This window comes from Stegostoma tigrinum, chromosome 20, assembly GCF_030684315.1.
Source record: "Stegostoma tigrinum isolate sSteTig4 chromosome 20, sSteTig4.hap1, whole genome shotgun sequence".
Classification (NCBI taxonomy): domain Eukaryota; kingdom Metazoa; phylum Chordata; class Chondrichthyes; order Orectolobiformes; family Stegostomatidae; genus Stegostoma; species Stegostoma tigrinum.
The window spans coordinates 41754584-41768541 of NC_081373.1; the positions used below are offsets into that span (position 1 = coordinate 41754584).

Here is a 13958-nt window from a genome sequence, read left to right on the forward strand (position 1 = left end):
TAACATAAATGGTGTTTTGGCTTTCATTAACAGGGGAATTGAGTTTAAGAGCCGCGAGGTTTTGCTGCAGCTCTACAAAACCCTGGTGAGACCACACTTGGAATAGTGTGTCCAGTTCTGGTCACCCTATTATAGGAAAGATGTGGAGGCTTTCGAGAGGGTGCAAAGGAGGTTTACCAGGATGCTGCCTGGACTGGAGGGTTTGTCTTACGAGGAGAGGTTGACTGAGCTCGGACTTTTCTCTCTGGAGAGGAAGGGGAAGAGAGGTGACCTGATCGAGGTGTACAAGGTAATGAGAGGCACGGATCGAGTCGATAGCCAGAGACTTTACCCCAGGGGAGGACTGACTGCCACGAGGGGTCATAGTTTTAAGGAGTTAGGAGGAAGGTATAGAGATGTCAGAGGGATGTTCTTCACACAGAGTTGTGAGCGCATGGAATACTTTGCCAGTGGTAGTCGTGGAAGCAGAGTCATTAGTGACATTTAAGCGACTGCTGGGCATGCAGTTGGACAGCAGTGAATTGAGGGGAATGTAGATTAGGTTATTTTATTTTTGGATTAGGATTAATCCACGGCACAATACTGTGGGCTGAAGGGCCTATACTGTGCTGTACTTTCCTACGTTCTATAAAGCCATGACTGTATTGGATAATGTTTCTACATCCAATGGCATACTGGTATTATTGCTAATTCAGCAACCCAGCTAATGTTCCGGAGTAACAAGGTGTAGAACTGGATGAACACAGCAGGCCAAGCAGCATCTTAGGAGCATAACAGCTGACGTTTCGGGCCTAGACCCTTCATCAGAAATGGGGGAGGGGGAGAAGGTTCTGAAATAAATAGGACAAGAAGGGGAGGCAATCGAAGATGGAAAGAGGGGAAGCTAGGTGGAGAGGAGACAGACAAGTTAAAAATGCTGGGATGAAGCCAGTAGTGGTGAGTGTAGGTGGGAAGGTAGGGAGAGGATAGGTCAGTCCAGGGAGGATGGACAGGTCAAGGGGGCAGAATTAGGTTAGTGGGGAGGAAATGGGGGTGTGACTTAGGTGGGAGAAGGGGATAGGCGAGAGGAAGAATTGGTTAGGGATTCAGGGACGAGCTGGGCTGGTTTTGGGATGCAGTAGAGGGAGGGGATGTTTTAAGTTTGTGAAATCTACTCTTGATACCATTGGGCTGCAGGGTTCCCAAGTGGAATAGAAGTTCTGTTCCTGCACCCTTCGGGTGGCATCGTTATGGCACTGCAGGAGGCCCAGGATGGACATGTCGCCTAAGGAATTTGGCGGGGGTGGGGGCAGCAGGAGTTGAAATGATTCGTGACTGGGAGGTGCAGTTATTTATTGCAAACTGAGCATAGGTGCTTTGCAAAGCAGTCCCCAAGCCTCCGCTTGGTTTCCCCGATGTAGAGGAGGCCACAATGGGTACAGCATACCACACTGGCAGATGTGCAGGTGAACATCTGCTGGATGTGGAAAGTCTTCTTGGGATGGGGGTGAGGGAGGAGGTATGGGGGCAGGTGTTGCAGGGGTAAGTGCCAGGTGCGGTGGGGTTGCAAAGGAGTGAGGAGCAGACAAGGGAGTCACAGAGAGTGCTGCCTCCGGAAAGCAGACAAGAGCGGGGAGGGAAAATGTCTTTGGTGGTGGGGTTGGATTGCAGATGGCGGAAGTGTTGGAGGATGATGCGTTGTATCCGGAGGTTGGTGGGGTGATATGAGAGGATGAGGGGGATTCACTTTTGGCAGTTATTGCAGGGACGGGGTGTGAGGGATGAGTTGCAGGAAATGAGGGAGGGGAGGTTGTGGACTTCGAAAAACGAAGACATCCGAGACGTATAGGAGTGGCATGTTTCATCCTAGGAGCAGATACGGCGGAGGCAAAGGAAGCGGAAATAGAGGGTGGCATTTTTGCAGGGAGGTGGGTGGGAGGAGGTGTATTTTAGGTAGCTGTGGGAGTCGGTGGACTTGAAATGGATATCAGTTTCTAGGTGGTTGCCTGAGATGGAGACAGAGGTGTCCAGGAAAGTGAGGGAGGTTTTAGAGATAGTCCAGGTGAACTTGAGGTTGGGGTAGAAGGTGTTGGTGAAGTGGATGAACTGTTCGAGCTCCTTGTGGGAGCACGAGGCGGCGCCAATACAGTCATCAATATAACGGAGAAAGAGGTGGGGTTTAGGGCCAGTATAGATACGGAAGAGGAACTGTTCCACGTAATCTTCAAAGAAGCAGACGCAGCTTGGGCCCATGTGGGTGCCCATGGCCACCCCCTTTGTATGCAGGGAGCGGGAGGAATCAAAAGAGAAGTTGTTGAGGGTGACGACAAGTTCAGCTAGGCAGATGAGGGTGTCAGTGGAAGGGGACTGGTCGGGCCTGTGGGGCAGGAAGAAGTTGAGGGCCTTTAGGCCATCTGCATGAGGAATGCAGGTGTAAAGGACTGAGCATCCATAGTAAAAATGAGGTGTTGGGGACAAGGGAATTGGAAGTTCTGGAGGAGGTGGAGGGCGTGGGAGGTGTCATGGATGCAGGTAGGGAGTTCCTGGACCAAGGAGTAGAAAATGGAGTCCAGATAGGTGAAGATCAGTTCAGTGGGGCAGAAACAGGTGGAGACAATGGGTTAACCAGGGCAGACAGGTTTGTGGATTTTGGGAAGGAGACAGAAGTAGACGGTGCGGGGTTGGGGAACAATGAAGTTGGAGGCTGTGGCTGGGAGGTCACCTGAGGTGGTGAGGTTGTGGATGGTTTGGGAGATGATGGTTTGGTGCTCGGGGATGAGATCATGATCCAGGGGGTGGTAGGAGGTGGTGTCGGAGAGTTGGCGTCTGGCCTCTGCGATGTGAAGGTCAGTGCGCCATACTACAACTGCACCTCCCTTCTCCACAGGTTTTATGGTGAGATTGGGATTGGAGCAGAGTGTGTGGAGGGCTGCACACTCTGCGGGGGAGACTGGAGTGGTTGAGAAGGGTGGAGAGGTTAACTCGATGGCAGTTGGAGATGAAGAGGGAGGGTAGGAGGCCTTGGGGTGGTGTCCAGGACTCCTTATGTTGGAGGCAGAAGGGGTCAGTGAAAGGAGGGTCAGGCTTACAGATAAAGAAGTAAGCATGGAGGTGGAGGCGGCGGAAAAACTGCTCAATGTCCAAACGTGACTGGTATTTGTTGATGTATGGGTAGAGGGGGACAAAGGTGAGCCCCTTACCGAGGACTGACCGTTCGTCCTCAGTAAAGGGGAGGTCTGGGGGAGATGGTGAAGATTTGGCAGGGCTCATTGTTGCTGTCTCCTCTGCAGCTGCTAGCTGTGGAGGCTGTGGGCGGAGCGACGTCAGCGTCGGTGGGAGGAGATGTGCCGGCGTTGGTTGTAGGCGGGACTCCGTTGGCGTCAGCAGTGGGTGGAGCTGCGTCTGCATCCGTGATGGGCAAAGCGTTGGTTGGCAGTGGGCGGCGGCAGTAGCGGTAACGGTAATGTCTGTGGTGTTGGTTTCGGACATGGAGGCGGTGGCTTCAGCAGCTATGGCGCTCGCTGTCCTTGAAGTGGTGTACCTGGTGGTGGCGGATGTGATGTCATCTGTGGGTTCTCCGACAGTGGCCTCATGGCCAATGGCGGCGGATACATTGTGGGGAAGGTCCTGGGTACAGGTGGGGATTTGGGAGGTGGAGAAATCCTGTTTTAGGTGGCAGGGGCCAATGAGTTTACTGTACTTACTGTTTTTAGTGTCAAATAAAGCTGAGTAGAATTGAGAGTTCAGGCTGTGGATCCTATGAAGAATAAAAAACAGGAGAGGTCCTTTGCATGGCTGGGAAAGGGAAGCGCTGAGCTGGGGTAGGCTGGATTGCAGTGCCTGGAGATGCCGACGCATTGCTACAAGTGTGTGTTTCAGGAGTCGCAGGGAGAAACTCTTCTGAAGGGTCTCAATGTTCTGGATGTAGACATTGTCATGGTTGGGGAAAAATTGGGAAGACTTGAATGTGGACTGTAGTCCATTGGGGATGATCTGGTTCTGTAGGCAGGTACAGAGAAAGGTCATGTGGCTGTAGTACCTAGTTTACTGGGTTCCTATCCCTGGGTGGAATTTGAAATCAATAATAAAAACAAATGAAATAAGAATCCGCTGATCACCATGAAATCATTGCTGATTGTTGGAAAAACCCATCTGGTTCACTAATGTCCTTCTGGGAAAGAAATCTGCCACCATCACCTGGTCTGGCCTACATGTGCCTCCAGGCCTACAGCAATGTGGCCGACTCTCAACTGCCACTCAGTCGTACCAATTCCTACAAAGTCTCAAAGAAATGAAACCAGATGGAACACCTGGCATCAAACTTGGCGCCAGTAAAGTCCACGGCAGAAACAGCCCTGTCGACCCTGCAAAGTCCTCCTCACTAACATCTGGGAGTTAGTGCCAAAATTGGGAGAGCTGTCTCCTAGACTAGTCAAGCAAAAGCCTGACACAGTCATAATCACGGAACCATGCCTTACAGACAATGTCCCAGACACCATCACCACCATCCCTGGATACGTTCTGTCTCACTTGCAGGACAGACCCTGCACAGGTGGTGGCACAGTGGTATACAGTCAGAAGGATGTTGCTCAAGAAGTCCTCATCGTTGATTCCAGACCAATGAAGACTCATGGTGTGAGGCTAAACATGGCAAGGAAACCTGCTGCTGATTACCACTTACCATCTTCCCTCAGCCGATGGATCAGTACTCCTCCATGGTGAATAACATTTAGAGGAGGCACCGAGGATGGCAAGGGCTCAAAATGCACTCTGGGTGGGGGATTTCAGGTGTCCACCACCAGGAGTGGCTCGGCTGCAGTACTACTGATGGAGCTGTTGGGTCCTAAAGGATGCAACTGCTATACTGGGTCTGCAGCAGGTGGTGAGGGAACCAAGAGGGGAAAAACATATCTGACCTTATCTTTGCCAATGTGCCAGCTGCAGCTGCATCAATCCATGGCAGTATTGGTAAGAGTGACCATTGCACAGTTCTTGTGGAGACTAAGTCCTGCCTTCACACTGAGAATAACTTCCATCGTGTTGTGTAGCACTATCATTGTGCTAAATGGGTCGGACTTCGGACAGATCGAGCAACTCACAATTAGGTCAACAGCACCTCATGGATGCCATCAACAGAAGAACTGCACTCCAGCACAATCTGTAACATCATGGCCCAGCATATCCCCAACTCAACTATTACCATCAAACCAGGGGATCAATCCTGGTTCAACGGAGAGAACAGGAGGGCATGCCAGGAGCAGAACCAGGCGTACCCATAAACGAGGTATCAACCTGGTGAAGGCCCAATAGGACAATCTGCACACCAAATAGCAAAAGGAGCAAGTTATAGATAGAGCTAAGCGATCCCATAACCAACAAGTCAGATCTAAGCTCTGCAATCCTGCCACATCCAATTGTGATTGTGGTGAACAATTAAACAACTCACTGGAGGAGGAGGCTGCACAATGATGGGAGAGCATAGTACATTGGTGCAAAAGATAAGGCTGAAGCATTTGCAGCAATCTTCAGTCAGAAGTGCTGAGTGGATGATCCATCTTCACCTTCTCCAGTGGTCCCCAGCATCACAGATTCAACCAATTCCATTCACTTCATGTGATAACAAGAAATGGTTGAAGACACTAGATATTGCAAAGGCTATGGGCCCTGACAACATTCCTGCAATAGTACTAAAGACTTATGCTCTAGAACTTGCTCCACCCAAAGCCAAGCTGTTCCAGTAGAGTTACAATGCTGGTACCTACCCAGTAGTACGGAAAATTGCCCAAGCACGTCCTGTACACAAAAAGCTGGATAAATCCAATCAAGCTAATTACCACCCCATCAATCTACCCTCAATCATCAGTAAAGTGATGGAAGGTGTCAACAGTACTATCAAGCAGCGCCCAGTGTGGGTTCCTCCAGGGCCACTCAGCTCCTGACCTCAATGCAGCCTTGGTTCAAACAGACGAAAGAGCTGAATTACAGAAGTGAGGTGAAGTGAAAGTGATAGCCCTGGACATCAAGGCTGCATTTGACGGAATGTGGCATCGAGGAGCCTAAGCAAAACTGGAATCAATGGGTATCAGGGGAAAACTCTCCGGTGGTAGAGTCATACCCGACACATAAGAAAGACAGTCATGGTTGCTGGAGGTCAATCACCTCAGCTCCAGGCCATCCTGCAGGAGTTCCTCAGCCTAACCACCTTCAGCTGCTTCATCAATGGCCTTCCTTCCATATGATCAGAAGGGGAGGGTGGAGATGTCTACCTGTAACTGCTATGTTCAGCACCATTCATGACTCCTCAGAATCTGAAGCAATTTGTGTTCATATGCAACAAGATCTGGAAAACATCCAGGCTTGGGCTAACATGTAGCAAGTGACATTTGCACCACACAAATGTCAAGGTATCATTAAAAAGAGACCAACTACTATCCCTTGATATTCAATGGCGTTACCATTACTGAATCCCCCACTATCAACATCCTAGGGATTATCATTGACCAGACACTCAACTGGACTCACCACATTAAGAGTGGCTACAAGAGCAGGTCAGAAACTAGGACTACTATAGCGAGTAACTCACCTCCTCGCTCCTCAAAATCTATCCACCATCTACAAGATACAAGTCAACAGTGTGATGGAATACTCTGCACTTGCCTGGATGAGTGCAGCCCCAACAACACTCAAGAAGCTTGACACCACCCAGGACAAAGCAGCCCACTTGACTGGCACTACATCCACTCCCTCCACCACCGACGCTCAGTCAGAGTGGTGTGCACTATCAACAAAATGCACTGAAAAAATTCACCAAAGATCCTCAGACAGCACTTTCCAAACCCACAACAGACTTCCACCTAGAAGGACTAGGGCAGCAGACATATGGGAACAACACCACCTCCAAGATCCTCCTCCAAGCCACTCATCATGCTGACTTGAAAATATATTGTCGGTCCTTTCACTGTCTTCGGGTCAAAATCCTGGAATTCCTTCCCTAAAGGCATTGTGGGCCAACCTACAGCAGGTGGAGTGCACCAGTTCAAGAAGGCAGCTCACCACCACCTTCTCAGGGCAACTTGGGGTGGGCAACAAACGCTGGCCAGCCAACAATGTCCACATCCCACAAATGAATAGAAAAAAAAGTTTGTGCAACTACAAGAGAAAATTGTCCAAAGTAAACTATTTAACAGATCAGTGCATTTCAAATAGTATTTAATGTGTGATGAAACCAAAACAAATTGCTGAAGAAACCAAGCAGGTCTGGCAATGTCTGTGGAGACAAAGGAAAGTTAACATTTTGGGTGCAGTGACACTTCTTCAGAATAATTTACTCCAGAGATGCTGACTGAAATTTCCAAGATCTGCAGTTCTTTATTTTTGTTCCTTGAACAGGGAAATGGCTCCAAACTAGTAATATTAGACTCAAGGCATTAACTCTACTTTCTCGCCACACATTGCCAGTCCTACCGATTTTGTCCAGCAACTTCTGTTTTTATTTATGATTTCCAGCATCTGCAATTCTTTGCTTTATTTTAGTGTGTCCTTCAAAAACCAAAGGAAACAAACTTGAACTAAAACAATGGAAGTTATCTCGACTTATGAAGGTTCACATTTCCCACCTTGATGACATCAGCACCAATGGCTTCCTGTTTGTATTGTGTGCCGTACCATTTCTCTGTTCTGTCGGTTTGTCCTTCAAATGATTTAGAAACCACTGCCACACTGTCAAGGGGAAGAACAGTAGAAATGAAAGAACTGACAGTGATTCAAGTGCAACATAATCTGAAATTTGATGCAAGTAATTAATGCCCACGATGAACGATGCAAACTCGGGAGCAAATAGTGGAGATGGAAATAGTTTAATGAAATTAGAACATCACTGCTGACTACAGCTCAAAATGCACGGATGCAGCAGCTGAATTAGCTCCCAACATCTCAAAACTATCTGGGAGAATGCTCTCTTCAGGTGACCAATCTACAGAAAAGTCATATGTGCAAAAAGACAGAATCTGAGAGGAGCTGCTCCTGCAACCAGAAATTCAGTCTCTCCCATGCTGCTCCAATCGCAGATTTCTTCTTTTCTTCTCTTGCTGCTGCTCAATATGATGTGAGGAGGAGCAAGGGAGGCAGTGACTGATTGGCCCTATCCACGAAGGAAATTTCCAGATCAGAGCAAGCCTACTGCAGTCTTCACTTAGACAACTTGATCAATGGGAGTGCCTGTGAGGGCTATTGTTGGACTCTAGCTAGTGACGAAATTGAGGGAACTTACAGAACTGCAGGCTATCGTAGTGTCATTCCTCCCAAAAGAATGTGATCTTCTTTTACTTGTGACGCAATTGAACGTATTTGATTTGTTTCCTATTTTTAAGGCATGAGCGTGAACAAGCTTGGGAGACTGGGCACTGAATAGTTAAGGCTTGGCTAGAACCTACTTCATCAATCATCTGTCTACCGTCAGCAACTAATCTGGTGTTCTCATTCACTTTTTGGGTTGTAACTTAAAATCTGATGATCTTCAGATTGGGGGCTACAGTTAGCAACAAGTGACAACACTAGATCTCCTGGCTGCTGAGGGAGCCATCTGGAATAGGGGTTGGTATTTATCTAGAGGCATGCAATATAACATGTAACTGCTGATTCAGTCACACAAAAAGGCCCATTTTTTACTTTTCACTTTTAGGTCAAAGAAAAACAGCGAAAAAAAACAGCAGCAACTCACCGCACAGATTCTGGTCTTAGTTTTTCCAACACCATCTGAATTAAGTCAGCCCTAAACTCTTCCAGCAGGTATTCAGCTGCAAGCACTTCACGAATGGGATAGTACTGGGTGATTAAAGAAAGTAATATGACTATACAAAAGACATTAACATAACGAATAATGGGCTGTGTGAATGCATCTTCAAAAGCAGTGAGCAAACAGATAAACAGCCATTGGCGACAAATTTTCACAGTGCATCCTAAAATACTGGGAAAAGCTTCAGATTTTCATGCAACAGAATTTGATTTTTTCCATTGCCTTACAGTGCTTATATTCTTGAACAAACAATGCTGAGACTTTACAACAGGCAGCATTAGCACAAAGGCTATCGAAGAGCTATAATAGAAGCACTGCCACAAATTACAACTGTTAAGCTACACATGGTATACTGAGGATGTGCATGAAATATTATGATTTACTGCATCTTGTTTAAGGCTAGATGTTTGATTGTGAACACAGAGACTTGAACAAGAGAAACAAAAGTTCTCCTCTCCAGTTTCTGTATGTCACTGACAACATTCTGGCTGCACTCTTACTGCTGCCTGAGTCGATTAGTACATTAGCATGACTAGGCACTGTCCATCTACAATCATCATTTATAATATCTTACCTTTAGAAGCACCTACGTCTCTCAGCTACGGCCCCTCTTTTTAAGTCTAATTTTAGAGGCTCTGGGCACACTGTCTCAACATAACTTTTTGGAAACAGACCCTGACTATATGACCTGTATTCTTGGATACAACCTCAGCTTTGCCTTTCTGAAGGTCATCTCCTATGTATTTATAATCCAAACAGCACAATAAATCTTGTTTGGATGTTGTTACTAATAGAATTCTCCACAGCTAAGTCAGGTTGTCAGATACAAGATTTACCTATCTGTGTACAGGTGTGCATGGACTGGGCAACATACCTTTTCAGTTAAAAAAGCAGTTTGTGTTACTTTACAAGCTGTTATAATTTCAATTTATAACACATTTGCTCCCAATAGTGATAGCAATCATTTTGTTCCATCCAAAACACAGGCCAAAATACAGCAGGTCAGTGCTAAAATCTTTGTTTTAAGAGAAAAACATTTATAAACATTGGAATACTTAACCCTAACTATCAACTCTCTTTGCTTCCCATCCTATAAAGGCTCAGATGGAGCCACTTCTACAAGCTGCTTGGGAATAATTTGTTTCATAAATTGATATTCAGCAAAAACTGTGTTAATTAAATTGCAACTAAGTGTCAGGGATAATGAAAATGATCACACATAAGGACTACTTTGGAGTTATCGATTCTCAATGGGCATCGAGGCTGTCAACTGTCAGGGATAAACAGATTTAAAACATTGAGTCAAGGGAGTTACACTTTGAAAGTAAATTCTCTTTTCTCTTGCCTCTTTCTTCCTTCATGGTGATAGCTGGTCAATCTTATAACGAGTATTTACAATGTACACTAAAGAACAATGTTAAAACATAGCAGCAAGCATGAAATATTTACATACATGTAATGAGCCAGCAAGTTTTGAAGTGTAGCCACGTGGTCGTTCTTTATCTTTGAACCTGAATGCCATAGCATTCAAATCCTAAATTTTAAACAATGAGAAGTCAGTCATATTATCTACTTAACATTCACAGCTTCATTTTACTTCAGTTGTTTGGAAACAAATATAGTGATTAAAGTCCATGAATTCAACTACTTACATATCAAAAGGGGGTACTTAACAGTAAACAAATGCTAATGCTCAGGTTAAAGTATGAGCGAGAATAAAAATTCCCTGCAGTGCCGCAGTGATTCAGTTAAAAATTGCATGGGTCATTTTACAGATATTTTCTAATCAACCTGCTTAACAAATTTTATCACACAACTCTGAAACAGGTTGGATGTGAAGCGGTGTCTCCTGATTCAGAGGTAGGGACACTACCACTGCACCACAAAAGCCCTATAAGTCTGTTCCTTTCAGATGTCCAGAAATGCTTTTACACACAATTGATCTTTATCCCCTCCATCACCAAATCTTCAAGGTTCTGTTTTCTTTCTGTTAACCACCACCAGCAAATCATCCGCGTCCCCAATTGAATATGGGGCTTGGATTCACTTACTCCTCCCCCCCACCGCCCAGCGGGTCAGTTTCATATTTTTCTTCTTCACTGGATCTGCTTCATAAATATTTGCCAATCAACCTTTCAGAAATTCTATCACACAGCTCTGGAGCAACTGAAATTTGAACCAGACCTTTGACCCAGGAGTAGGGACTGCACCACTAGAGCCCAATGGGTCTGTTTCTTTTTAACAGATTTATTTTAAATGCTAATAAATGTGCGCATCCACAATATTGCTAGCACATTCCTGTCTCGACGGTTTCCAGAGGTAGAAGTTCTAAACGCATTACCAAATCCTATTAGTGATACTATTTATATACCCAATGTGAAATGCTGACAGTACAAAGGGCATCAGATTGTAACTTCTGATCAATATTAAATCACTAAATTATTTTGTTCTTTCAAACTGCTTACTGGACACGTGTCTTGTCTTTTTCCTCTTGTTACTTTTGGCAAAATTTCATGGATCCACCTCAAACATTTTTGTAAATCAGGCTAAGTGTTCAAGTGAGATTAAGAAAAAATTTTGTTCTTTACCTTGCACTCCTGAAAAACCCACTCTTGTGGTCCTTCTGTACGCAGTTTATTAATATACTGGAACATGTGTAGAATTATATCCTCAACATGCACTGCATACAAAAAAAAGCAGTAAAAAGAAAAATTGCATATTAGGATCAAATGAAATATGCTTTCTGTAAGCTTAAAAAGAATACAAATGAAACACAGGCCAAGTTGTTTCCTTGCAAGATACTGAACAGATACTCCTGCTTGATTGGTGATATTTCAAATCATAACTCCATTACAAGCCTCAAATACTCCCATTTTTCCACCATCTGCCAGCCAATAAAAAGCTAAACGAACAGCAACAAGGTATTAGAAACTCCATCCTGACATTCTGCAATGCACTAAATACTTAAGCAAGTTTCTAAACACACTGCAAACTTTGGCGTACTGTTCACATCAACTTCAGCTTCAGTTATGCCAGCTTTGATGTCACCTGCATTCCAAAAAGAGTTGCTGTTTGGAAAAGACTTAACATTTCCATAGCAACTTTATTAAAAACTGGAAAATCACATGACTGAACTTTGGACATACATTACTCATATTCACAATCTAGTACAAAACAAAATTTAAAGAACATAAATATCATAGTTGCCCCTAAAAATGTATGCTTTACTTACCTAGTCCTTCCTCAGTAAGATCTACATTAATGATGAAAAACATAAAACCTTTAGCACCTTCTTTTTGCCCTCCAACAAGTGTGTTTACCCAACCTGGAAAAGACCACAGAAAAGTTAGCACATCTTTTTACTTTAAAAATCCAAACATTTTAGAAGAACTTAAAACACGACCTTGAGCTTTCGACTAGAGTCATTTGATTTCAAATAACAACTGCTTCTCTCTTCACAGATAATGCCAGATCTGCCGAGTTTCTCCAGCATTTTCAGTTTTAACTCAAAAACTGATTTTTGGGAGTGACCAGAATAGAACACTGGATATTTTGAGCAACAGAAAGCTCATGTGCATACAGAAAGGCCACAAGAGTGGGTTTTTCAGGATCGCAAGGTAATGAACAAAATTTTTTCTTAATCTCACTTGAACACTTAGCCGGATTTACAAAAATATTCGAGGTGAATCCATGAAATTTTGCGAAAAGTAGCACTGCACACTTCCAACAGTTAGAAACAGTTAACAAAATTGTGCTTCAGGACAACAAATCCTACAAGTACTATTACAATAGACATTATTGTACTAGGTAAAGTTACAGTAGGGAATGTTGATGTGCTCCAGTAAAGCACCCTATTACATGACATTAGACCATAATAGACAGGAGCAGAATTACGCCATTCAGCTATCGAGTATGCTTCACCATTCAAGCATGTCTGATATGCTTCTCAACCTCATTCACACCGGAATGTTTGAGCCCCTTACTAATCAAGAACCTCTTTCTTTTGGTCTTAAATACACTCAATAACTTGGCCTCCACAATCTCTGTGACATCGAATTCCTCAGATTCACCACCCTCTGAAAGTTGTTCCTTTGCTCTGAGGCTGCGGGTCTTAGTCTCTCCTATTAGTGAGAGTGGCTTCTCCATATCCATTCTAAGGACACAGTACAGCACAGTACAATGATGTATTAATTTATTATGAAGTACTGCATGACAGAATGTAATAGCTCAACATACTGAAGCATTAACACACAACACAATGTTATAGAGCAAAGGAGTTTGAACTGCATTATAGTCATATGGTTAGCTCTACTTGCCAAGACTTCCAAAGATGAAAATAAACAGTTAAATACCAAATCAGTCACCAAGGCACAATTATGCATCAACTGGCAACCCAGCATGAATAGGCATTCACAGTTAACTTCCCTCCTTTTGGTTGTGGATGGGACGATGAATAAAGAGAGAAAGAGGAAGAGGTTTAACAGAATAACATAGGTATAATGCCAGATCTTTAAAGTGCAGACAGAAAATGAGACATTGTTTATTATATCCAAATCTCTAAATTTTATTTGGACAATATGTATAATTTCCATTTCAAATGTCACCAAACATTTCAGTGAATAACCCAATTTGTACCAGGAGTCACACAGAAATCAGGGGTTTGAAAATAAAGACATGACAGCCCCTTGAAAAAGGGAGTGGCGGAAAAAGAAAAATGAATACAAGTGGACAAAAAGACAATGCTCTGACATGGCCAAATGGCATCCCTGGCAGCTGACAAGGGAACTTCAACAATACATTGAAACTTAGGGGAAAGAGACAGCACAGAATTAATAGAGCAAGTAAAATAACACTGCTGCCTATTTCCCACATACAACATTCATAATTACCTTTAGCTTTCAGTTCTGACAGAAGACTCCCTGGTCCTTCGTGGCCGATCAAATGTCCGAGGTAGTGACCTGGATTTGATTTGTAATACTTCTGAAGGTCTGGTATGGAAAAGTGACATAAAGATTCCGGATGTCTTTGATAGGTACCACCTTATACAGTTGCTGTAAAGCAAGTAACGAGTTCTTATTATTTATTTTTATTTACACTTCAATTCACCTAGATTTATATTTTAAAAAGTGAACTGTAATTAACTTCTCCTATGTAAACAGCTGTCAAGTTAATTCACAGCTTGAAT

At 44.2% G+C, this 13958-nt stretch overlaps 1 protein-coding gene across 1 annotated transcript in view; it reads right to left on the reverse strand.

Moving 5' to 3' along the window:
- ide (insulin-degrading enzyme) overlaps nucleotides 1-13958 on the reverse strand; it is a 142951-nt gene that overhangs the window by 72360 nt on the left and 56633 nt on the right. The window contains 7 exon segments of the mRNA XM_059653122.1: nucleotides 7596-7698; nucleotides 8699-8802; nucleotides 10227-10307; nucleotides 11362-11453; nucleotides 12006-12098; nucleotides 13663-13767; nucleotides 13770-13824. Of these exon segments, the coding sequence (XP_059509105.1) occupies nucleotides 7596-7698; nucleotides 8699-8802; nucleotides 10227-10307; nucleotides 11362-11453; nucleotides 12006-12098; nucleotides 13663-13767; nucleotides 13770-13824 (633 nt within the window).